Here is a 26843-nt window from a genome sequence, read left to right on the forward strand (position 1 = left end):
ATTTATACGACGTGTTTTGATCTTATCCATCCATCACTATCTTCCTCCAGCTCTCCCTAGTGCCTTTCATCCTGTCTTTCTCCCTGCTTCATGTTTATTTTGTGTCGTCACTATAACCCAAGCCAATTAATGCTGCCCAGATGCACGTGAGTGGGGGACATGGGCATGGTCAACTTACCAGTAGCCGAGTTCCCCAGAGGAGAGTTAGTCTTTTCCTCAGGAGCAGCAGCTGCCCACAGCTCCTCCACCAAGAGTGGAGCCTCAGGGCCTCTTCCTGGTCTGCTGGAATTTTGTCTGGCTTGATCTTGTACAGGTAACCACAGCTGCCGGGAACCGATGTGTGCATCACCCATGTAATGTCTACAAGTGGACAGTTCACTGCTTTCCTCCTTACCCAATACTCTTCCTGCTCCTCTTCTGCGATGCTCCCTGAGCCTTGTGTAACTGGAGAATTTCTCTCCAGCTCCCACCAAGTCCCTCCAGTCCCGGAGCCCACTTATAAAATAAACACACAGACTCTTACATTATTTAAACTGCTTGGCCATTAGCTCAGGCCTATCATTGTCTAGCTCTTACTCTTATATTCAGCTCATTTCTATTAATCTTTACTTTGCCACGTGGCTCGTGGCTTACCGGTACTTTACATCTTCCTTGTCTTGGCAGTGGCTCCAGCCGGTCTCCCTTTCCTCCCCCCTTCCTCAATTCTCCTTTCTCCTTGTCCCGCCTATACTTCCTGCCTGGTTACTGGCCAATCAGTGCTTTATTTATATAGAGCGATATCCACAGCACCTTGGATGGAGAGGTGTGGTTGATACAGATGGTTCTTCTGCAGCTGAGCACTCACACTTAAAATACTAGTCTTCGGCAATGTGGTCTCACCATCTAGTTATGGTGTGCAAACAATGGCATAGAAATAGCCTGTTACCTCCCTGACCTGTCTTGTAGAGGTTATCCTGTGCTAGCACTAAGATTCACATTTAATAACCTGTGCCTTCTGGGAACAGCATTGTTCACCCATGAGTACTTTCTTTAATACGTATTTTTCTTTATGTTTTTCTAGCTTTAGTCTCCCCCACATCTTTAAACCTTAAAAGCCATTATTCTCAATTTGAATACTTCAGTTTTTTATTCCTCTTTTTTTTTTTTTTTTTTTTTTTTTTTTTAAGATTTATTTATTTCGTATACAGTGTTCTGCCTGCAGGCCAGAAGAGGGCACCAGTTCTCATTACAGATGGTTGGGAGCCACCATGTGGGTGCTGGGAATTGAACTCTGGACCTCTGGAAGAACAGCCGGTGCTCTTAACCACTGAGCCATCTCTCCAGCCTGATTTTTATTCCTCTTAATGTTGTGTGTGTGTAGGAATGGAGGAAACGGTCATTAACAAGTTAAACCATGAAAAAATAATTCTGCCAATATTTTCGACCTCTGTTTTCGTCTGATCCTTTGAGCTGGAATTATGCACAGGACCCGCCTTAGGACAGAGTTCATCCTGGAGTTACCCACTCCCTGTTTTTACCTTCCTATATGCTTTGAGGACAATCTTCTCTGGGTATCTAGGTCCTCCCTGGAAGCTTGCTCTGTCCCGGAATGCTCCTAACTAGCACCCTTATTCATTATAACAAAAATTCTGGAGACAAAATGTCCAAATATGGTAGAGTGCCTTGTCTGTACTGTCGAGAACCCGGCCTTCTGGACCCGCCACAGTTTGGGCTGACTGGGCTCATTGCCTCCTGGTTGCAGTCCTGCTCGTTCAGCTGCAAAGGTCCCATCCACATTGGAAATAGTATTGTCAGCAGTGGCTGTTTCCTTTTCATTACTGAAGAAAAACCTTCCTAGAAGTCTCTAAACTACAAGGAAGTTGGGGGTGGGGGGTGGGGGTGGGATTTAGTAAAACTGGAATCCTAGAAACAAAGGAGAGACTAGATTGATGCCTCAGTGAGCTAGATGATGACTGGTAAGGGCCATGAGTCATGGATGGGAAACATTCCTGCATGGAAGCAAGTGAGGCTTCCTGCACAGCCAAGAGTGGTGGGCTGTGAACTTGAAGGTATGCTCCGGAGGGATATGCATCCTCTGAGGTCAGAGCTTGTGAACTGCTACACGTGGGATTGCCACTGGCTGCCTGGCTTCACGTTCTGTGAACTTTGCACATAATCGGAGACCCCTGTTCTGGGCCACTGGGGACACTGATCACTGAGTAAGGGTAGGGGCCATATGTCTGACCTCAGAGCATTGTCTCTATGCCACAGGGGAGGATAATAGAGAATAATATTTGCTCTTAAGTAGAGGCCAAGCAATTAATACTTTATCAAAAGATGTCGAAAGAGTATATGTTAGAATACAAATTAAAAAAAATACTGCCCTGTTAGAATCCTGGCGCCCCTTTCTCATGGGTTAATAGCCTCTCTTCAATCTTAGGGTTCAAGTTAGCATTATCTATTTGAAAATTGTATCTGGCTTTTAAAATTACATGGGTCACTTCCAACCTTTAAACGCTGTAATTAACATACAGTTTACGTACAGTGGGATGTGTAGACATTAATCAATCTTAGGATGGGTATGAAGGCACAGGACAGTTGTACCAATCCAGCTGACCCTTTTTGTCCCTCTCTGTTAGTTGTCCCCCCTGTACACCAGTAGAAAACACTACAGGCGTGGCTCTTACCATCAAAGGTTATTTTAGAATTTCATATCAATGGAGTCATTCAGAACACACCCTTGTTTTGGCTGCTCACATTCAGCGTGATTTTGAGATTGATCCATGCTGTGTGTGTGTCAACAGATAAACGTTTGGCTTGCCTATTCGTGTTTGATTGTATGACCGTGTCATAGTTTCTGCACTTGGTGTCCCGACACCAAATGCCTGGCTTTGTTTCCAGCTTTAAACGGTCACACATAAGCCAACCATGGAGGAGGAGCAAATATTTTATTTGTCTTGGATACGAAACTAGAAATGGAATTGCTGCTTTACATGACAGTGTGTTTGATTTTAAGAAATTTTCTGACATTCCATTTTTACACTTTCACTAGCAACATGTGCATTCTCTTGTTACTCCTAATCTTACTCAGTATTTGATCAGTCTTTTTACCTTTTCTGTGGCTGAGTTATGACATCTTAATTTGTGTTTTTATCCATGATAGTGATGCCTCATTTACTCTGCTCATTGGTATTTGTAGACATTCTTTCATAAAGAAACTTCAAAAGTTTTTGTTGGGTTATTTGCCTTTTTATTAAAGGCGGGAGCTCTTTATTTATTTTGTATACAACTCCTTTGTCTGATACATGCCTTGCAGATTTTGAAAAAAAAATCCCCGAGGGTTGAACCTCACAACACAAAACCTATTTACTCTTTAAAAGCCGACAGATATGTAGCTTTAGTTTATCTGTCTTCGATGTTGATGTAGCTGGCAAGCTGCCTTCCCTCACTAAGACCACCTCCACTTTAAAAGTTTTGTTTTTAGTTGGCAAGTAACTGGCTCGGGGAACCCTTTTGTCGCTTTGGAAAGTTGGGCAAGTACCTTTGAAAGTGCTCAGTCATTTGGGTCATAAACTGTTGGAATGCTAGGCTTGTTTCCTAGAGAGAGGTAGGTCGCAATAGCATCCCCAGGGAAGACGGGACTCTGCCACAACACCCCTGCTCAGTTTAGGAAAAGCCCTGGGGCATGCTGCGCATGCGCCTAATAGCTTGTTCGTCCCCTCCCCCCCCAGAGCACCAGCCAGACTGAGTGGCGTTGCTGCGGCAACCGCAGTAAACGGAGTCCTTGGGCAGGTGTGGCTAGAAACCAGCTGCGGTGGTGAACACCTCTGGTAAGTGAGCTCCAGCAGCTGGCTGTCCACACGAGTCCCCGTTAAATCTGGTAGCGACCCAGAGAGCAGTGAGCCCGGTTTGAACTTTTAGGTGGAACTAGTGTGGTCCAGTTTCCCTGGAGCACTTTCCTGGTCCTCCGATGGCCGTTCAACGCAAACATTTAAAGCAACCAGTGCATGTTAGACAAGGGCACAGCTCCTGCCTGCCAGGAGCTGGCAATGCGGGGCAAGAGGCAGCCAGGCAGTCGGAGAGGAGTTAGATCACCAAGGAGGGAGGAAGAGAGACTGCTGGGAATATGCCCGCGGTCAACAAAGCCACCCCTACCCACTCTTAGCTGTGGGTCTTGTCAAGGAGACCCATCTGCACTAGCTTCCTTATCACTAAAAAAATGGCGTGCTTACTTCCTGGGGTTCTTGTTAGGGGTGGAGGCCAAGTGCTTAGTATCTAGGGAGAACACCTAAATGCTGATAATAGGCAGAGGCGGTAGGAAGCGAGTGTGCCGTGTATGTGTATGCGCTTAGCCATGAGTTGTCTTACTTGCCTACTTAGTAAGACACTGGAGAAAAGGAGCTGAAAAGAGGGAGTAGGAACGGTGGGGGGGGGGTGTGTGTGTGTGACGGGATGGTCTAGAATCCCACAATGAAGGGCTTTTATGCCATGCTGAGTGTTTGTACAAGAACTCAGAGTTCTTGCATTCTCTTGTGATGGAAACAGAATCCCTCGATGCTTTAAACAAGAGTGGCACACTGAGAGCTCTTTCAGCAATCCAAAGGGCAACAGAAAACAGATTAGAAGGCTAGCAAGAAGGCTCCGTGGGTTAAGGCACTTGTCCCCAGGCCTGACCTGTGTCCCATCCCTGGCACCCTCATGGTAGAAGGAGAGAACCAACTTCCAAAAAGCTGTCTTGTGACCTCCACACATGCACCACCCCCACACAAATAAAATATAAATAAATGTAACAAAAAAGTTCAATTTTAAAGGTTTTATTTATTTTTATTGTATGTGTATGAGTCTTTGAATGTATATCTGTGTGCCATGTGTGCACAGTGCTCCCGGAGAGCATAAGAAGGCCTTGGATGCCCTGGGACTGGTGAACAGATGGTTGTGAGCTGCCATGTGGGTGCTGGGAATTGAACCCTGGCACTCTGGAATAACAGCCGGTGCTCTTAACTGCTGAGCCATCTCTCCATTCCAGCCCCCATGAGAAAAAAAAATTAAAGATAAAATGGATTAGAAAACAAAGAAGCTGTTTGAGGCCATCCATGGTGATGAGCAGTCAGCTAGAGCAGGGATGGGGTGAGGAAAGGGTGGATTCAAAAGTCTTCCGAGCTGGACAGCTGGTAACAGGTCTTGGAAATGGATTGTGTGAGATGGGTGGCAGGAAGGCATTGAGTGACTAACTGCTCTTCTTTCTCACTTACACAACCATGATCATGGTATCTGCCTCATGTTTTAAAAACAGATGAGAGAATGTGTGTAGAAATTTTTAGAACTGTGCTTGGCATCAAATAAGAACCAAAACAATAAGCAAGCAAACAAACAAACAAAACCACCACAAACTATTGATATATTTCACAAGGTAAAGTCAAAATTGAGTTGGTTTTCTACATCTGTTACTGGTTATTTACTATGACCAACTCCGGCACACTGCAGAGACTGGGGATTGAAGATCTGGCCCTGGGCTCTGGTGACTGAATCTGAGCAATGTTACCTTGTGGAGTCCTGTGTCTGGCTTCCAGCCAATCCTTTAGGAACACAGCACCATTGAGAACTGTTGCTTTCCTTACATTTTCTTAGGGTTAACTCAAAACTGGACAGTCTAATTAATGAGTTGGTCAAAAGAATTGGCTATCGGCTGAATCTAATAAAGGGAGACTTAACGATCATTCCGCAAATAGGTTTCCAAACCTAGTTAGTCTCTACTGGTTTATTAAGTAGGGTGTGGTAGAGAACACACACATAAGGGGACTGGTCATTCTCATTGTTATATACTGACTTAGATGACTCAACATATGGTAATTCTGTCTGTCCCGCCAAAGATAAACCTTAGGCTGTCTTAGAGGAATGATGTGAATGTCTCCAGCCAGTGAGGTGATGAGGTAAACTGAGGACTTCTCACTTACGGCACGTGTCCAGAAGGGAAGATGGAAAAAAAATCTAGGAAGGTAAAAATTTTGAGGGAACATCTAAAACACTGGAAATGTATTGATCTAATTTTTTTCCAAGACAGGTTTCTCTGTGTAACAACGCTCTGGCTATCCTGGAACTCACTCTGTAGATGAGGCTGGCCTCAAACTCACAGAGATCTGTCTGCCTCTGCTCCCTGAGTGCTGGGATTAAAGGCATGTGCCACCACCAGGCCATTTATTTAATTATTATAACTTTGAAAAAAGTTCAAATTATGTCATTGAGGAATAATTGAAAGAACTGGGGTGCTTCCTCTGAGAAAGGGGAATATCTGATGGAAAGCTAGAGCAACCTCTAATTATAAGAAAGAACAAAGGTCGAATGGATCCACGCTGGAGAGAGAAAGATTTGAGCTTAATTTAAAATGTACTAAGATCTAGAGCTGAACTCTAACAGAACAGGCCACAATCTTAGCTGCCTTGTTTAAGACTTAAGACATAGCAGGTGTTCTCAGAAACTATATTTGAAATGCAACTGATCAGTAATCCGAGGGGAATCGATAACAGGAAGAGGGAAAGGAGTCGAAGGACAGACCAAAAGAAGGGTGGTAGAGTGTTAGTTTTAGTGGGGATGGGTTTGGAGGAAAGGTGGGCTTGGGTGATGGTGTTTCACTATGGAAAACAAGAGTGCACCAGAATGCCAAGTGTGCCTGGAGAAAGGGAACCTGTGTCAGAGTCTCCACTTGGAGGGTCCAGGAATGCAGAAATATAAAACTGTAAACCTACAAAAATAAAAGCTGACAGTCCTCAGCTCTAAAGGTTAACTGCTAACAATGGCTCTCTGCTTACAGCCAGCTCCTCTGTCAACTGCCAGGGGTTAACTTCTAACTCCCCTTACCCCTTATAGCCAACAACTGCCTGGACCCAAGTTGACTGTTAATAGTTGTTTCTACGTCACGTCTAGCATGCACCCCATGCCTGATGCTTGCTTTTGCTATTAAAAAGGAGCTTGAAACCCACCCTCTTCGCCACAGCCTCAGAATCCTGAACCCTGGCTGTGGCCTCAGCTAGCTGGTAGGCTTTTGTGCCCTGCAGTGATTTTCTTTCCTCTTTCCTCTTTCCTCTTTCCTCTTTCTTTCTTTCTTTCTTTCTTTCTTTCTTTCTTTCTTTCTTTCTTCCTTTCTTCCTTTTTTTTTCTGGAATAAAATCTACTTCTGGTTTAACAGACTTTGGTGATCTGCCCTCCATGATTGTGTGAGCCTGGACCCAACACACTTTCATCAAAGTGTCTGATGTTGGTCACAGATTTCTGCTGTATGGCATCTTGGGTGCAATGCATACACAAGAGTACCAGTACACACACGGGCTTTGGTACTTGTGGCATTCACTGTGGGGAAAGATCTGTTGACCTCTGTGTTCTGGCATTACGTCATTCTCTCTGATTTTGCACTTACAGAAGGCATGAAGGACCCGGATGACCAGGACACTGATGGGGGAAGATCAGGGTCAAGGAGTGAAGGCAGACGGTCTTTCAGATCCAATTCAAGACGTAAGTAGGGGTGCTAATATATGCTTTTTTGTTATCAAATTTAGGTAAGATCATTTTGAAAGAGTGTCATCTGGATTTATAGACAGAAATGGTTTGCCTGTTTAATTCCCCTACAAATTCAACTGTTCCTTCAAAGTAGCATCTATGCTTTAATTTTATTTATTTATGTGTGTGTGTGTGTGTGTGTGTGTGTGTGTGTGTGTGTGTGTGTGTGTGTGTGTGTATGTATGTATTTTACCTCCAGCTCCTAGCATGTCCCTCTGGATTTAGCTCAGTGGATAGAGGGCTGGCCTGGTATACCAGAGGCTTTGGGTTTGATCCCCACCACGGCCTAAAATGGAAGTGCAGTCCCATCCAGTCCAGAGGTGGGAGCTGGAGGATTGGGACTTCAGGCTCATTCTCAGCCTTAGCAGCTGCCCCCCTGAGACCCGCTGGGCTACATTAGGGCCTGGCTCAGAACAGTGAAAAAAATGTCGGCTGCCTACGTTAATAGCAACCTGCCTGACTACCTGCTCTCAATTTCCTCCATGAGATCTGCGTCTTTAGTGGACTTTGGGGTACAGCATAGTGGAAAGAGAGTGGGAGTTGGATTTTAAGCCCTGAATCCACTGCTTGAAGATGCTTGACATTGGAGAGAGAAAAAAATTACACCTTTCAGAGCTTCCCTTCTCTAGCCCAGTTATTTATTTATTTTTATTTTATGTGTGTGACTCTTTGCCTGCATGTATGTCTGCACCAAACATGTACAGTGCCTGTGTAGACCAGAAGAGGGTATTGAATCCCTTGGAACTAGAGTTGCAGGCAGTTGTTAGCTACTATGTGGGCGCTGGGAATCAAACTCTGGTCCTCCAGAAGAGCAGCCAGTGGTCTCAACTGCGAAGCCATCTCTTTGTTCTTCTGGCCCATTTAAATGAGTTATTTGGGCATTAAATGGGGTGAGAAATGGAGGATTTCATAGGCTTCAAATGAGAGAGGTAAGGAAGTAGCCTTTGGTTGACCCAGTCACAGGAAAGAGCTCAGATATGCATAGGGAGTAGCTCTCCAGAACCTCCATGAGCAGAGCTGAGTCTTTGGCCCGCTCAGGTACCTTCTTTCCATCCAAATGCATCCATCCTCTGGAATTCTGTCTTGGGGCCCGGCCAATTGACATGGCTCAGACTTTTGCTCTCTTTATCTCACTTCTGGACCTTGTCTCCGGTCTTTCAGCTTCATCTCAGATCTACTAGGTACTTTTGAGTACACTTGCTGTTTCTTCCTTGTTCTTCTGAAAGTCCTCCAGTCCAGGCTTTCATGGGATTGACATTGTGGATTTTAAGCATGTCCATGTTTGGACTCGAACTGAATGTTGCCTTGTACTTGAAGTCATTTCTATTCTTGATTCTCATTCTTCATTAGTTTACTCTGAAGCCAGTATTTTTGTTATGCCAAAAACACCCCCAGAGAGAGACCACCAAAGACCAAGGATGTCCAGAATGCAAAAGCAAGGTTTATTTCCCTTACAAGTCGAGTGACAGGGAACTCCTCTCACGCACTCACTCGGCTTAGCGCAGCGATTCTTTGTGAGGCTGGCTTTTTAAGGAGAAAAACCACAAGTCCCTCCAGGTTGTGGGGGAGTTAGTACGGGTACAATTCTAATTGGTTAGATCTTCCCGGGCCTCCGTGTTATTTTAGTTTGTCCGTTTGTTCTGTTAGAACTTTTACAGCCCGTCTCCTGAGTTGAGAAGTGCCATCTCCAGCATTGGGACATCCCGTGGTTAATCAGTCACTGCCAAATGGCCTGGCTTTTGTCTGGCATTTGGGGCACTCTTTTGTTAATTAGTTGCTACCAGATGGCTGTACTTTTAAGTTCCTGGGGCTGACGTTGTCATTTCTGGGAACTTGAAACTGGCCTGGGTCTATCTATATTAAGATGTCTTTGTCTAAGTTGTCTAAGTCTCCTTCTTCATCTTAGAGAATAGAGTGAGGGTCTCACAATTTTAACTTATTCTTTTTTTAATTTTTTACCTCAGAGAGAAATTATCATACTCAGAGGTTACTCTTAAATAACATTATGGCTCCTCAACCTAGCAGATCCTCTATAAATGTTAGTTGGAGTCCTGATAGTGGGATGCTAACATTCATGGCTAGCTCACTGTTTATCCTTTCTTGTTAGTATGTCTTAAGATAAATTGATGGGAAATAAAGTGAAAATGGAGATGAACTTACAGAAAAGGACTTTTGGTTTTTAGCACAAGTTTAAGACTGATCAAATAAAGTAATTCTAGAAAGTTTTGGATATAAAAATTCATTACATTTAAAGGATAAACAAATAAGAAGTTTTAGTTACTTTGGAAATAAGAACATTTAATTAAAATTTTATGAAATTACTGAAACCAATTGTCTTTAATATGTACAAAAAAAAAAGCTCCAGAGGACATCACGGATGACCTCTTCACCGATGAGGAAGAGTCATATTTCGATGATGACTTCGATTTGGAAGACATAGAAGAAGAATCGATTTCATCTCAAGAGTTTTTTCAGAGTGGCCGACGTGAGTGTGAATAGCCTTCTCTCAGTAGTTGTTGCTGTGTTAAGGCAAGTTGATGCTACACATTAAACAGCTCTTTATATATGCAGAACATATATACGGAATGGAAAATCTTCAGGATGTGGACATGCATTACCAACAGAAAGAAAATAAATAAACATATCATGATAGGGTAGTTTAGCTACATTCTATTTTTGAGTACCATGTTGGGCAGTCTTGTACTTGATATGGGGATAAAGTGACCAAGGGAGTTAGGAGTTCTCCAAGGCTCCCTGGAGAAAGCAGGAGCAGAACTCAGCATCTCCCAGACAGGCACAACCTGCTGGCTCTTCCTCCTAAGTGTGGCAGCATGAAACAGTGTTCGGGCCAGTGCTGGCTCTTACTGCTAGTACAGCCCGCCCAGTTCCTCTGACTTGGTGAAATACAATTTTAGGGTTCAGCTTATACTCGTCTTAGATAAAGTGTTTCATGTTTTAGTATCCCAGGATATTGCTACTGAAGTTGAGAAAGAGCCAGAAGAGGTCGTAAAGAAGATATCAGAGAACTTCTTCTACAATTACTCGGAGCTTGTTTCCACACCCTATGTGACTCCAGAAGCAGATATCCCACTGGATTTTCTCACCCTTGAGTATCCACTCCAGCTACACATTTATAATGTGGGAAGGTTTTATTTCAAACTGCAAACTACAGCCCCTGGAGCAAATATGGCCTCTGGCCCGTTTGTGTAAATAAAGTTTTATTGCAGCACAGACACACTCAATTACACCCTGTCTATGGCTGCTTAAGTAGTTGAGATTAGGTACCAAGATATTTACTTCTTGCCTTAATAAAGAAAAAGCTTACCAACCTTTGTCTTAGGAAACTGTAAAAAATGAGGCAGCAGCAGTGGTGGTGGGGGTGGGAGGTGGGGGCTCAGGGGAATCCTAATTTAAACTAAACTTTTTTTTTTTTTTTTTTTTTTTTAAAGATTTATTTATTTATTATGTATATAGTGTTCTGCCTGCACATATCCCTGCAGGCCAGAAGAGGGCGCCAGATCTCATTACAGATGGTTGTGAGCCACCATGTGGTTGCTGGGAATTGAACTCAGGACCTTTGGAAGAGCAAGCAGTGCTCTTAACCTCTGAGCCATCTCTCCAGCCCTAAACTAAACTTTTTGTTTGATGTGAGCCATGGGGAGAAATGATGGTTTGAGGAAGCTCTTTGCATAGATGGACCAGGCAGTTCATGAGATGTGGTTTGAAGGAGTCTGTGGAGCGTCTCACTGCCATTTTCTTCTTGTCCCAGGCTGGCTGGCCTTTCTTTGCCAATGCCTGTCTAGTGACATGATTGCTTTCTTTTCTCCGAGTGTTGATGGGGCCATTGTTAAGGCTGATACTTTCCCATCATGCATCAGAAGAGTTATCGGAGTCAAGTCTGAGCAGATGGGCCGTGATGGGTCACGTTTTGATTGATTTGTGAGGACAGATGAAAGAGGAGGGGACTGACAAGAATGTTTGTGTTTGCTGTCAGCAGGCTGGGTCTGTGAGGAGGTCATCAGAGGACCATGTCTATGATGACTTCAGCTTGCCTTCACGTGAACAGTGGCTGCCACCACGTGACCTACACTGTGTCTGGCCTGTTTGGAGATGCAGTGCATGCTTTCTGAAAATACCTCTGAACTCTGGTTCAATCCTAGGGGTGACTAAGCTAATTTGCCCCAGTTGCCTTTTAATCTGGAATTTCCTCTTTTTAGTTTTTCTTTTCTGTCTTTTGAACACAATAAATTTTCTTACAAATAAGTGGATCCTCTAAAAGCAATTTTTTTACCCTCAAGCAAGGTCTCAAGAAATGGATGTTCTTCCCCTGATCTTATCAATGTTCAACAACAAGTTTTTTATAAAGAATCTGTCTGCTTAAGCAGTGCTGTGATACTAAAGGAGTTCACAGATTGCGCTCATTTAGTTTTTTTTGTTATTTTGTGTCTTTGTTCTTTTAATTTGTGTTTAAATGTACTAATAATGTAAATTAAAAGGTCTTATGTAACCTAGATTTTTAAACTTCTATTTTGAATTAATGCAATTTTACTCTATTCCATAAACATACATACGTACATACGTACATACATATATTTGCTTATACAGCAATGTAATAAAAACCCCTGGAAAATTTGTATATTTTTTATGTATCCTATATTAGTTAATTGAAATAATTGGTTTATATTAAGTTTTAATTAGAACTTAGTATAGTCAGTATGTTATCAAAATTTGTATTAGATTTCCACAAATGTAAGAATTTTAAAAAATTTGCTTTTTACATTTATTATGTAAGTGAGTGTGTGTGTCCATGTGTGTGTATGTGTTCCCAGGTATGCCAGGACATGTGCACAGATGTCAGAGGACAGCTTTCAGGAGCCTGCCCTTTCCTCCCACTATCTTAGTTCTGGGGATGAGAATCAGGTCCTCCGTCTTGGCAGCAAGCACCTCTACCTAATAAACAACCTAGCTGCTCTAACGTGCAAGAATTTTAAATACCTTTCAGAGACATCATTGAAGAGGCCTATAAAATGTTTTTAGTGGATGGACCAGTGAGTAAATACACTTGCCACACAAGCCTGAGGACCTGAGTTCAGTTCCTGGAACCCGAAGTGGAAGAAGAGAAAACACACAGCCATACACACACACACACACACACACACACACACACACACACACACACACACACCCCACATAAATAATAATAAAAGTAATTTTTACTATGAATTCAACAAACTTGACTGGCCGATACAAAGGTGAATGGTGTGGGTCTGTTTTGGGGGTACAGAGGAAAATGATACCTATTTAGAAAGACTGTCTGCTTATCCCCAAATCTCAGGATTTCTTCCACAAAAAAAAAAAATAAATAAATAAAAATAAAGTAGAGACTAAATCACAGTACGAGCATTTTCACTTACTTTAAAAATAAAATTGTGTTTGTGACCCATCAAAAAATTCTGAGTTTCAGGGTAAAGTTCAGCTACATTGATTTCAAATCTTTATTATTTAAATAGAATATTGATTTTAAAAATAGACTCTGTTGTTTTAATCACGCATTCTGTCCCTAGATGGCTATTTCGTTTCACTTATTTTCCTTAGCAGCCTAACCTCAGACATTCTTTTGGCTATGACTGCAAAAAACGAGCCAACCTGCAACTTCTGGACAACAATACCATGATGTACATTGCTGGGAACCAGCTGATCCTGCTGGATTTTAAAACCAAGGAGCAGACATACCTGCACAGTTGCAGTGGTGAAGGAATTGGTGCCATCGGGGTATGCTAACATTTAGTGACCTGGGGTTGGGCGAGGAATCCGTATTTCAGGTTTTTTTTGGATGCCACAGTGGCACGCAGGGTGTTCTGGGGATCACGTGAGATGCACCGTCATCTTTATTCTAAACCTTTTTCTTTTCTTTCCTTTCCTGTTCTTTCCTTTTCCTTTTCTTCCCTTCTTTTCCCTTCCCTTCCCTTCCCTTCTCCTTCCCTCCCCTTCCCTCCCCTCCCTCCCTCCCTTCCCTCTCTCCCTCCCTTCCTCCCTTCCTCCCTTCCTTTCTTTCTTTTTATGATAGGGTTTTGATGTGTAGCCCAAGCTGGCCTTGAAGTCAATACAAAGCCCAGACTGGCTTTAAACTTGGCATCCTCCCACTTTAGCTTCTTGAAGAGAAAGTAAGAGGGTTTTTTGTTTGTTTGTTTGTTTGTTTTCAGTAGCTGCATGTAAATAATCATGATGTTGAATTAAGAAAATAATTCAAAGACTTCCTCTTGGAGTATTTAGACCAAGAGTGAGCCCAAACCTGAATTCTCCACTTCTCTCCCTGTGTCTCCCCTTCTCTGTAGCTTATGGTCGCTGGTCTCTCTGTAACCTTTTGTGTGAGTCTGAATCCTTGTCTCTGTGCCTGCCTGATGTCTTCTTTGTCTGTCCCTAACGAAGGGCTTTGCTCTCTTATTGAACAGAGCAGGAAGTATCACATGGTGATGGAATGAGGGATAGTTTACAGACATCTTTAACAGAGTTTTACAAGGGATGAAACCTTACTGACCCCCAAATAACCCAGATGCTCTGCAAACGCCACTGCACAGAAACTGTATCTCTGTATTCGTGCTGCTTTCAACATTTATGGTGGATATTTATTGTAACAAGGTCACTTTAGACTTGTTTGCTGTTTTCAGTAAATTATCACTATAACACACACACACACACACACACACACACACACACACACACACACACACACACACAAAACACCTCTGTACATAAATTAAGACCACAGCTGTGTATCTGTATAGGTAATGTAGGAAATCCAAGGCAAGTAAGGTTAGTTGCTGCACTGTTCTTTTTTTTTTTTTTTTTTTTTTTGGTTTTTCGAGACAGGGTTTCCCTGTGTAGCTTTGCGCCTTTCCTGGAACTCGCTCTCTAGCCCAGGCTGGCCTCGAACTCACAGAGATCCGCCTGGCTCTGCCTCCCCCGAGTGCTGGGATTAAAGGCGTGCGCCACCACCGCCCAGCTGCTGCGCTGTTCTCTTAACGACAGCTTAAACAAATGGGCTGACCACACAGCGGAATGTCAGTCTTAAGTGACCTTAATCTATATTATTAATTAGACTGTGAGGTCCAGCAAGTGTTCCGATCTCTTAGAAAGTAAGAGATATTTCCTTAAAGAGGCATCATCACCATAGCTTCAGCAGGAAGGCAGTCTGTCTATCATAGGTCTTCCATCCCCGGGAATGGAAGAAAGAAAGGGAGCCGAAGTGTTATCTGGGTAGCAGAAGTTCAAGCTCCACCTCCTAAACTCTGCAGTCAGGAGCTGAAAACAGCAACTGGAAACAGGCATTCATTAGCACAGTGTTTTAAATAGTTTCTTCCGACCAGAGCCTACTTTTATCTTTATTTCGGCATGTTTGGCTTACCGATTAGCAAAAGTAACAAAGGAATATAAAATCCTAGCCAATTTCCATGGCTATCAATATAAACACGGACACAAATACTTCATCCACGGCATGCTTTCTTACATTTTCTTCTGTGTCTGGCTTGGAAATCTCTTTCTTACTTCTGCTACATTGGCAGTCATATCTGGTGAGGTTGTTCAAGATATAGTTTATTATTTATTCATCTATCTATCTATCTATCTATCTATCTATCTATCTATCTATCTATCTATCTATCTAATCTGGATAGAATGCCCCCTGGGAACACAGATTCCACACTGTTGAGGTCTGAACATGCTTCCTCCTCCAAGTTTAATCATTGTAAGCTTAATCCCAATGCAACAGTGTTGGGAGGTGTGGCCTGAGGCCTGATAAGTGTGATTAGGGCACAAGTGGACTCATCTTATTGAGGAAGTGAGTTAGCTAATGATGGGATTTTATAAGAGCAGATTCAGCAAACACACACACACACACACACACACACACACACACACACACACACACACACACGTACACCCCTTAGCTCTTACCCTCTCTTGCCCTTCCAGCTTCTACCATGGGATCATGCACGCAAAGGCCCTTGATCGATACTGTCCCTCAGTTTGGGATTTCCAACTTTTCAGAACAGCTAGGCAAATAAATTCTGTCCATCATGAGTCAGCCCGTCTTTCAGGTGGTAAATGGACTGAATCACACACTCTGCGAATGCTGCTGTATACAGTTCAGAGTGACTTATATAGAGCTTGGCATCCACCCTGATTAGCTCTTCTCACACAGCCCCCCAGGCCAGCAGTAGCGTAGAAATATATAAATGTGAATTCAGAAACACTGCGTGGGGGACTTCAGATCTGTGTTTTTGACGAACCTTCCAAGAGATTCTGACACACACTAAATATTGAAGGCATCATCTCACCATGAATTTAGTACTTGTAGCATTAAAAATTATTGCCTTAATAAAGGTCGGCCTTATTATTTTAATTTTCTTTTAGTTTTCAGTTCAAATCATATCCATCAAGTATTTATCAGACATGCATTTAAAAAAATTTAGACTGAAGTGCAGTCTAATTAGCCAATTACATGATAACAGCCACTAAGTACTGCACGGATAGGATTATCCATGTGGAAATTTCCTTTTAATATTTTAGTGAGATTCTGTTTTTCTAGGTTCATCCGGAAAAAACTTACTTCACAGTTGCTGAAAAAGGAAGTTTCCCAAAGATTATCATCTATGACTATCCCTCTCTGAGGCCCTACAGAATCTTGCGAGGTGAGTCCAGGGGATCTTTAGAAGAGTCCACGTAAATGTTAACAACACCCAGAAGATGACTGAGACCGCAGAATTAGTCAAGGTTCAGCAAAGAAACAAAGGCAAGAGGTAGGAAGGAAATTTATTTGGTGAAATTGGCTTATAATTGTTGAGGCTAGTAAGTCTGAAAATTGTGAGTCAGCCCCACAGGCCTTGGGAAGAAGTTCATGGGCAGTCTCCAGGCAGAATGTCTTCTTCTTCAAGACCTTTCAACTGATTGGATAAAGCTCACTTAGATCTTCAAGGACACAATCCATAAAGTCACCTGATCAGAAATACCAGTCATGTTGGTGTTGCCTACACAGCAACATCTACACTGCTGTTTAACTGAATAACTGGCTGTTACAAACTAGTGAAGATGACTTGTAACATTGACCATCTATTATCTTACGGCTGGTTCTGTTTTCCGTGTAATTAATTAATTACGCGTAATTAATTTCAGGAGTCAGTTTTCACTCTGGGAGTTTTTCAGTGTCAAATTGTGGATTGAGTTTTGTCTGTAGCAAGTCTTTCTCTGTATTGCCTGCTTCTAAGTAACGACATGGAGATTTATTACTAATTATGAAAGCTTGGCTTTAGCTCAGACTTGTCCCATTAGCTCTTATGATTTAAATTTACTCATTTATTTTAACCTACATTTTGTTGTGCGAGTTGTTATGCCACACTGCTCATGATGCTTCTCTGCATCTAGCTGGTGACTACGCCTTTCTTCTTTCCAGAGCCCTCACTGTCCCTGGAAGTCCCGCCTAACCTCTTCCTGCCTAGCTATTGGCCATTCATCTCTATTAAACCCTTCAGAAGGTGCCTTGGCAAAGACACATCTTCATGCAGTGTTCAAGTATCCCATAACATTTTCCCCTTTTGGTCTAAATAAATAGGAAAGGTTTTAACTCTAAAACAGTAAAACTAATATAAAATAAGAACAATTATCAAGTAAGAATTGCACTTATAATGTCCAGTCCATTTTTTTTTTTTTGAGGCAGGGTTTTCTCTGTGTAGCCCGGGCTGTCCTAGAACTCGCTCTGTAGACCAGGATTGGCCTCAAACTCACAGAGATCTGCCTGCCTCTGCCTCCTGAGTGCTGGATTAAAGGCGTGCACCACCACCTCCTGGCTCAGTTCATCAGTTTCTAAGATTTATTTATTTTATGAGTGTGCTGTTTTGCATGCTCACCTGCATGCCAGAAGAGGGCACCAGATCTCATTATAGATAGTTGTGAGCCACCATATGGTTGCTGGGAATTGAACTCAGGACCTCTGGAAGAACAACCAGTCCTCTTAACCTCTGAGCCATCTCTCCAGCCTTCCAGTCCATTTGTATTTGGCAAATTTGGAGAACTTACTTTATTATCTATCCTATCTTGGTGAGTCAAAAGTTTTGTACCTAATTTACTATTGTAGATTAAGTTCTGTCTGCTCTCTGTGCTTGGCTCTTTCTTCCACAAGACGAAATATATGCAATGTGTTTTTCTTTGGGAAATTATGATGATGATTTCTTCACCCTCCTTTATAATCTTATAATCCATTCTAAAGCCAAAGGTCTTAGTTAGGTTTTCATTGCTGTGAAGAGACACCATGACCACGGCAACCCTTATAAAGAAAACATTTAATTGAGGTGGTGGCTTACAGTTTCAGAGGTTCAGTCCATTATGATCATGAAGGGGACCGTGGCAATGTGCAGGCAGATGTGGTGCTGGAGGTGAGAGTGCTACATCTTACAGGCAACAGGAAGTCGAGTGACTGTCACACTGAGGGAAGCTTGAGTGAAGCTTTGAAGAGACCTCAAAGCCCATCCCCACAGTGACACACTTCCTCCAACAAGGCCACATCTCCTAATAGTGTCACGCCCTTTGGGGGGCATTTTCTTTCAAACCACCACACCAAGTGTGAAGATATATTTTAGAATTATTCTTTCAGGAGATTTGTGTGTGTGTACGTACACCCCCACCCACACAGTACGTGTGAGGGGTGCGCTTGGCTGTGCATGCATTTGTGGAGGTCAGGAGCTGATGTCAAACATTTTCCTCTGTTGCTCTCTATCTTATTTTTGAAGTGGAAGCTTTCAGTGGACCAATGACTTGCCATTTCTGCTAGCCTGGCTGGCCGGGAAGCCCTTGGGATCCCTGTCTCTACCCCTCCTTCACCTTGGAATACCATTGGAATGACACCTGAACCTGGGTGCTGGGATCTGGACTCGGGTACCCATGCTTGCACACTGGGCACTTCACCTGTTGGACCATCTCCCCAGCACTCTTAGATTCTTGACACTTTTACATTAACACAGATCACAAGGGCACCCTCCTCTCCCTCCCCCTCCCTCTCCTTGTTTGTTTTGGGACAGAAGATTTGCAGCACAGGGTGGGCTTGATCTTGTTATTTTCCAGTCATAGCCTTCCAGTAATGGATGACAGGGGTGTCCCCTCTGGGCTCAGCTTTCTCTCTCATTTATCAGACTCCCGTTCACTCTTTCAGACGGGACAGAGAAGGCCTATGCTTACGTAGACTTTAACAGTGACGGGGACTTGCTGGCCTCTGTTGGGAGTCACCCTGACTACACCATAACCATCTGGAACTGGATGCAAGAGCAGCCCACACTGAGGACAAAAGCCTTTTCTCAGGACGTTTTCAAGGTCACTTTCAATCCTGAAGATGATGAGCAGCTAACCACATCAGGATCGGGCCACATCAAGTAAGTCTGGTGCCCAAATAAAGGAACCAATGGATATTGTAAGAGCATTTTTCTGAGAGGATCGAAGGCTTGGAGGTATTTTTTTTTTGCTATAGCCAAGGCTACACAGAGAAACCCTGTCTTGAAAAGCAAACAAACAAACAAAACCCCCACAGAACTGTTTTTAAAATTAGGAGATTGCACATATATTTTAAAAAATACTTTTTATTTTATGTTGTCTTAGTTAGGGTTTTTATTGCTGCAACAAAACACCATGACCAAAAAACAAGTTGAGGAGGAGAGGGCTTATTTGGCTCACACGTCCAGATCAGAGTCCATCATTGGAGGAAGTCAGGATGGGATCTCAAGCAGGGCTGGAACCTGGAGGTTGGAGCTGATGCAGAGATGATGGGGAGGGGCTGCTTACTGGCTTGCTTCTCATGGCTTGCTCAGCCTGCTTTCTTGTAGAATCCAGGACCTCCAGCCCAGGGATGGCATCACCCACCATGGGCTGGGCTGTCCCTCATTGATCACTAATTAAGAAAATGCCTTGGCCAGGCGGTGGTGGTGCACACCTTTAATCCCAGCACTTGGGAGGCAGAGCCAGGCGGATCTCTGTGAGTTCGAGGCCAGCCTGGGTTACAGAGTGAGTTCCAGGAAAGGCACAAAGCTACACAGAGAAACCCCGTCTCAAAAAAACGAAACAACAAAAAAACCTAACAACAAACAAACAAACAGAAAAGTAGAAAAAGAAAAAAGAAAAAGAAAAGAAAACGCCTTACAGCTAGGTCTCATGGAGGCATTTCCTCAACTGAAGCTCTTTCCTCTCTTCTAACTCTCTTGTGTCAAGCTGACACACAAAACCAGCCAGTGCATACGTTTATGAATGTTTTGCCTGTGTGTATGTATGCATACCACAGGTGTGTAGCACCTGTGGATGCCAGAAGAGGACCTTGTGTCCCCTAGAACCAGGGTTACAGGTAGTTGTGAGCTGCCATGTGTATCCTGGGAACCAAACCCAGGTTCTCTGGAAGAGCAGGGAGTGCTTTTAACTGCTGAGCCATATCTTCAGATCCACATGTGTTCTTTTTCAAATTAACCAGTAGTTCACCTTTCCTCTCTCTCTCCCCCCTCCCCTTTTCTTTTAGTGTACCTTCTAAATTTTGACATAGGGTATTGGTCCCCAAAAACAGCATAAAAGAAGGGCTTTTAAATTCAGAGCATGTTGTGGAATATTATTTTAAGGTGTGTTACTTTTTTTTTTTTTTTTTTTTTTTTGGTTTTTCGAGACAGGGTTTCTCTGTGTAGCTTTGCGCCTTTCCTGGAACTCACTTGGTAGCCCAGGCTGGCCTCGAACTCACAGAGATCCGCCTGGCTCTGCCTCCCAGTGCTGGGATTAAAGGCGTGCGCCACCACTGCCCGGCTAAGGTGTGTTACTTTTGTTTATGTTGTATTTGTTTAACTCTGTGAAGCTGTGTTACTATGCCTGTCTAAAACACCTGATGGTCTAATAAAGAGCTGAATGGCCAATAGCAAGGTAGGAGAAAGGACAGGCAGGGCTGGCAGGCTGAGAGAATAAATAGAAGGAGAAATCTGGGTGGGGGGGAAGAAGGAACAAGAGAAAGAGGAGGATCCAGGGGTCAGCCACCCAGCTACACAGCAAGCCATGGAGAAAGAAACAAAGAAAAATATACAGGAATAGAGAAAGATAAAAGTCCAGAGACAAAAGATAAACAGGATAATTTAAGTTAAGGAAAGCTGGCTAGAAACAAGCCAAGCTAAGGACGGGCATTTGTAATTAATAATAAGCATCCATGTGTGATTTATTTGGGAGGTGGGTGGCGGGCCCCAAAAGAGCCGAAAGGGTCCAAAATAATGAGCAACGGGAGTGCTGCGGTCTCATAGGCCCCACCTAGAGCAGTTCTCATGGGGTCTCCGTGACCCACAGTGTAGGCTTTTACAAACCCGTGCTGAGCTGTCACACGCCTAGAAGTCTCTTACTTGCAGCAGCACCGCGGTCTTCATGGTGGAACAAGAACTCTCAGAGCCATTCCTGCCAAGCAGTGTCCACTCCTGATCTCAAGTCTGTGGCTCCAAACCCCACGCCACTGTGTTCTGCTTCCTGGATGGAATCATGTAGACTGTCTCTAGCCACCCTACTCTCATTTGGCATCAAGTACTTTCCACCTGGTCGAAATTGTCACTCAGTGGCTGGTACCTGCTGCAGCCAACAGCACAACTCAAAATTCAGGTCTTGCACAGGCAGAGGACTTCTTCCTTCAGTGATGACTCTGTTTTGTTGCCTGACAGGGAGTAGACACTACATGTTAGTCAGATGAAGTCAATGAAGTTACAGGTGCTGATGAAATGTGATTTAGGGTCAGATGGAAATAAAAAGAAACCACCCGACTGGTACATCTGATCTTTTCCTCTCTCGTTGGCAGGTTCTGGGAGATGGCCTTTACATTCACCGGTCTCAAGCTGCAAGGGTCACTGGGGCGATTTGGCAAAACATCCACTAGCGACATAGAGGGTTACATTGAGCTTCCTGATGGGAAGGTGGGTGTGGCCACATTCCTCCCTGATTAGACTGTTTATGAATGAAAGCAGGCTTACCCGGAACTCGACCACATAGTCTAAGATTGTCAATGATAACAGATATTATAATTATCAATGTGGTGAAAACCTCATTTTACTTTTTTTCCATCAATTGAAATAAAAACTTTTTCCCTAAAATTTTTGTAATCCATGTATACTCACCATTTCCTGGTTTTGCTAAATATTCTATGCATATAAAGTATAAAGCATTTTCCTGTATTAACATAGTGACATGCTCGCTACTTTTCTGATGTCACGGAATGATAATGATTTATATTATCTTTCCTTTTTTTGGTCATGACGTTCCAAGGGACTTACAGGCTCAAGGTTTTATTCAATCTTGTGTCTTTTGTTTTGGTGTCAGAGTGTCATTCAGGAAGATGAATTGTTTTACAGAGATATGTGCAACACTGTAGAATTGTACAACGATTTGTCAGTTGATTTTCTGACATTATTAGTTCACTTTTCTCTTGCTCTTACAGATCTTATGGGCTGTTTTGCCTAAAATGATAGACATCCAGTATCCATTCCCCTTTAATATCTTATTGGGCCTCTTGTTAGAATGAGTTACACTGTGTTCCTTGTGATCACTTCTCTTATAAGAACATGCCAGCACACAGATACTACTTGAAGACACCAAATGACCTGGTCATTTAAGTGATGGAACAGGGTCAATTAAAGTACAGTGTATAGGAGGAAATGAAAAGCCCGGGGCCAGCCAGTTTAGCAGAATTAGTGAGCCTCAGGCTCAGTGGGGGACTCTGGCAGAATCACAGTAACAATAAGGGTGGGAAGGGAGACACTGGTGTTGACCTCTGACCTCCACATGTACTTGCATGCACACAGGCACCTACATATGCATACACCACTCACCTCCTTCCCTTGACAAAAAGCCTCAGGTGCTGGTTAAACTGTAATTCGAAATCTATACAGCAATCTCAAATGAGTCGGTCGTCAAACTCTGATTGCTTATTAAGGTAAACATCAGTCTAACCTTCCTTCCTCCCTCCCTCCCTCCCTCCCTCCCTCCCTCCCTCCCTCCCTCCCTCCCTCCCTCCCTCTCTCTCTCTCTCTCTCTCTCTCTCTCTCTCTCTCTCTCTCTCTGTTTTTCAAGACAGGGTTTCTCTGTGTAGTTTTGGTGCCTGTCCTGGATCTCGTTCTGTAGACCAGGCTGGCCTGGAACTCACAGAGGTCAGCCTGGCTCTGCCTCCCAAGTGCTGGGATCAAAGGTGTTGCGCCACTGCTGCTCGGCCAGTCTAACCTTTCTTTAAAGCACAGTGTGAACTATGTCTCTGAAAGTCCATTAGAGTTTGTGTAGGGGTAAGGGGAAAGTAGCCATTTTCAATGATATAGCCATAGAAGGAAATATTCAGGGGTAGGAATGAATATCAGGTATTTAGAGGGTGGATCAAATTAAGACATGTTGGGAAAGCGTGGACACTGTGTTGAGAAGTATTTCTGGGTCCTAGAGTGTGTGAGGAGTCTAACAGCCAGGCAGAATTATTGTGCATTGGAAGAGCAATGTTAGAAATGAGAGAAGCAGCAGATATATTTGGTCATAAAATTCCAGGTAACTTGTCAGGAGGGAAATCTGGAATCAAGATGATGAACTAGGAAGGAAGCTATTATAATCATGTAAAGCAAAGAGCCGATGGGGGCGGGGCATCCTGCTCTGAGGACCAATGGAAAAGAAAACTGGATGTGATTGACATTTCAGAAAAAGAATGCCTTGTAAGTTTTTGTCACTTCAGGTGGCTTTAATCATTGAACAGTTAATTTCATACAGGTTGAGGTGCAAGCCTCCTGTGGCCCCTGGAGGTTAGCAAAGGGAAGGGGGACAGATTGGACAGTGGATGTCAAAGTCCAAATACACAGGAGAGCTAAGTTCTAATGCTTACAGCTGGTGTCTGGTTCACAGGAGAACTAAGTTCTAATGCTTACAGCTGTTGTCTAGTTCACAGGAGAGCTAAGTTCTAATGCTTACAGCTGTTGTCTAGTTCACAGGAGAGCTAAGTTCTAATGCTTACAGCTGGTGTCTAGTTCACAGGAGAGCTAAGTTCTAATGCTTACAGCTGGTGTCTGGTTCACAACCATTTCTTGACTATTTAGTGAAGAGCCACAGACAGGCACTCAAAGCTTCCCAGTACACACATATGATGAATGTTGCAGGAGAGAGAAATGCTAATATTCCTGTTGTGACCATCATACATTGTATACATGGATGGAGTTTATCACACTTCACTGTGTAAATGTGCACAATTAGTATTCATCAAAGAAAACCCGTCTTCAAAAAACAAATGAAAGACTCTACTAACGTGAGCTCAGGCAGAATAACAGGTCACATAGGCAAGTGAGGTAAAATTAGTGAGAAAGACTGAACTAAAGTCATCAGTTCCTGCAGATGAGAAGGAAAGCGGTTATGCCAGAGTTTCCCACCATGCATCAGTCCACACTAAGGATCTGTGGAATTAAGATATTCTAGTCAAAGATGCACAAGGACCCCAGAGAAAAGAAATGTGTGTGTCAGTGTCCTTGGCCTCCTGCTTCTGAGACAGTGTGGTCAGAGCGGGGACTTACGAGTTATGACACTTGATCCAAAATCATGGCTCCTCTGAGAAACTTAGGGGCAAGTTATTTAAGTGTTTGTGTTTTGGTTTTCTCTAATTTTTTTTCTTGTGTAAAACAGGGAGGTAATGGTCAGAGTCATGTCCTTTGTGAAAATGAGAACAAAGCTACAGCCAGGAAAATAAAGCACTCACATACTCAACTGCATACGGTGTTGCTGATAAGTGTACCTAGTGCATGTGGCTTTGGGCATTAAATACCAATGTGAAGAAAGTATTCAGGCAATGCTTGACCCAAAGCCCTTACACCACAAGTATTACTTATTATTACATTCATTAAGCGTTCTGAGGACCTATGTTTGATGGCATGCTCTTTGGGAACGGTTGAATTAGACAGATTGATTTGGGGGCAGTTGCAAATATCTTCCTTGTTTGAAACTGAGCTGTAATCTGCTTAACTCAGTAGTGGCCTCACAACTTAGCAGACAGCACTACACTTAGGAATTAGAATCTCATCTGTGAAAAACTTTAAATATCCCGTTTTGACATAGTCATTCAATGCCTGAATCTTATCCTTAAGAGGTGTATAAAGAAATCTACTATGAGCATTTGTGAAGAAATTGCCATTAATGTGCATCCTAGTCACAGGATGCTAGAAGGAAACACATCAAAGTGTAATCAGAGGGTGAATCTGTGGTGCTGGATTTTTATTTCTTTTTTTTCTTTACTTCCATACTCAAGCTTTCTATTTTCATAGTAAAAAAAAAAAAAAATTCAAAAATCTAAAAGTAACTCTTGCCTGTTTGAGGTCCGCATGAAGATATTTCATTTTTATGCACGTTTCTTTCTTCATGCCTGTCAGGTACTCTCAGGATCAGAGTGGGGTAACCTGCTGCTTTGGGAAGGCAGCCTCATCAAGGTGGAGCTCTGTCGAACTGGCATGAAGTCTTGTCACCAAGGTCCCATTAACCAGATAATGCTGGATGAGGGGGAAGTCATTACTGCTGGGTCAGATGGCTGTGTCAGGGTAAGGCATCAGCACTCCACTTAAGACTTGGAGATCACCTAGGAGGTTTTGTCTTATAGGCTGCTTCGTGAAGGGGGTCACTTATTTCTAAGACCAACTCATTTTCAATAATGCTCCTCACATGGTAAATATTTGCATTTTTGTCAACATTAATTGGAACATTATGAAGGGATCTCTTGTTCTTGTGCTTCAGGTGTTGACATAGGAGCTTCAGAAAATGAAAGTTCATATTAGCACCAGATAAACAATGGGCACACATTCTTTCAAAATACCCACTATGGGCGGGCATTTTCTAAGGAATGAAAATGCTGAACTTTCTGTTTGAAACAGGGTCTCACTGTGTAGCCCTTACTATCCTGGAACTCACTATATAAAGCAGACTGGCCTTGAACTTTCAGAGATCTGCCTGCCTCTGCTCTCCAAGGGCTGGGATTGAAGGTATACATCACCATACTGGTGGTGAGAATGCCAATTGGAAACAGTCTCAGAGATGTGTGAATGGGGGTTGCTGTGTACAGCCCTTACCAAGTCCTTGTGCTAGGGAATTCATTGAGTTCACTGTGAAAGCTGTCCTACCTAAAGCCTGGAGGAAGCTGGAATATTGCTTCAGAAACTAAGTCTCCCGAGTTGCTGTTCTGTCCAGTGTTTCCCATTCACCCTGTATGGCACCTTCTGTGAACACCACTGTTCTTAGTGAACCTGGACTGTCCTTTTGGTACATGGTCTTCTGGAGCCTTCTAGCTCTTAAATTCCTCGAGACCAGTTTGCACTGTCCACATACTCTTGAATGTATGGGTTTCCACTGGAGGGTGCCCAACTTACCAGAGGCTGTACTCATAGAGAAAACTGTCTCCCCCTCTCCCAGAGGCTAACAACCGCCAATAACTCCATGGCTTGGGGTAGACTTGTGCGCCTAACTCCCCTCTCCATGTTGGGATTTGGTCTGGCTAGGGCTTGCATGGCTTCTGTACATGTTCTCACAGCTGTTGTGAATTCCTATGTGCAGCTGTCCTTCTGCCCAGAAGATAATGTTTCCTTCTAGTCATCCACCACCCCAGGCTCTCACTCTCTTTCTGCCTCATCTTCTGAAATGATCCCTGAATCTTTTTGGGAGGCAGGGGCCATATGGGTATAATATGTTCCATTTAGGGATGAGCACTGTTCAGTCTCTTACTCTCTCTCCCTTTGCCAGTGTTAATCAAAATAGAAAGAAAATAAAAGCTTCTCAGATTAGGGTTGAGAGATGCATTGATCTATGGGTATAAGAATAAGTCATTGGAAGCTGGGTGGTGGTGGCACATGCCTTTAATCCCAGCACTCGAGAGGCAGAGGCAGGCGGATCTTGGTGAGTTCGAGGCCAGCCTGGTCTACAGAGTGAGTTCCAGGAAAGGCGCAAAGCTACACAGAGAAACCCTGTCTCAAAAAACCAAAAAGAAAAAAAAAAGTCATTGGGAGTTGGTTTAATGCTATGTCTATTTAACTGCATAATAGTAGCAGGTTTTTTTCTTTTAGAGCCTATAACCTGTCTAGCCATAGATTCTTAACCAGATAATGGTGTCAGGTATGGGTTACATCTTGTGGAGTGGGGATTAAATCCAATATGAAAGTTGGTTACTTCCATGATGTGTGACACTTCTGCACCAATGGACATGTCTTCCCAGACCAGTCATTACTAGAGCTCTCCAGGTTCATAGCTGGCTATGATCGACGATTGCTTTTCTCCCCCAG

General features: G+C 43.2%; 1 protein-coding gene across 6 annotated transcripts in view; it reads left to right on the forward strand.

The window, feature by feature from the left end:
• The first annotated feature begins 3696 nt into the window (after positions 1-3696).
• Cfap44 (cilia and flagella associated protein 44) overlaps positions 3697-26843 on the forward strand; it is an 88211-nt gene continuing 65064 nt past the window's right edge. For 4 of the 6 annotated variants that reach the window (XR_008218832.1, XM_052740776.1, XM_052740777.1 and 1 more), the window contains exons 1-9: positions 3697-3809; positions 7393-7485; positions 9890-10015; positions 10490-10640; positions 13140-13302; positions 16118-16220; positions 18731-18947; positions 21371-21485; positions 24951-25115. Coding sequence is in view for 5 of the 6 variants with exons in the window: in XM_052740776.1 (XP_052596736.1) it covers positions 7398-7485; positions 9890-10015; positions 10490-10640; positions 13140-13302; positions 16118-16220; positions 18731-18947; positions 21371-21485; positions 24951-25115 (1128 nt within the window). In the remaining variant the exon portion in view is untranslated. Of the gene's footprint in view, positions 3810-7392; positions 7486-9889; positions 10016-10489; positions 10641-13128; positions 13303-16117; positions 16221-18730; positions 18948-21370; positions 21486-24950; positions 25116-26843 lie in introns of all 6 variants that reach the window. The other 2 variants (XM_052740778.1, XM_052740779.1) reach the window with 2 other exon arrangements.

Source organism: Peromyscus californicus, unplaced genomic scaffold, assembly GCF_007827085.1.
Source record: "Peromyscus californicus insignis strain IS unplaced genomic scaffold, ASM782708v3 Scaffold_16__1_contigs__length_79575227, whole genome shotgun sequence".
NCBI lineage: Eukaryota > Metazoa > Chordata > Mammalia > Rodentia > Cricetidae > Peromyscus > Peromyscus californicus.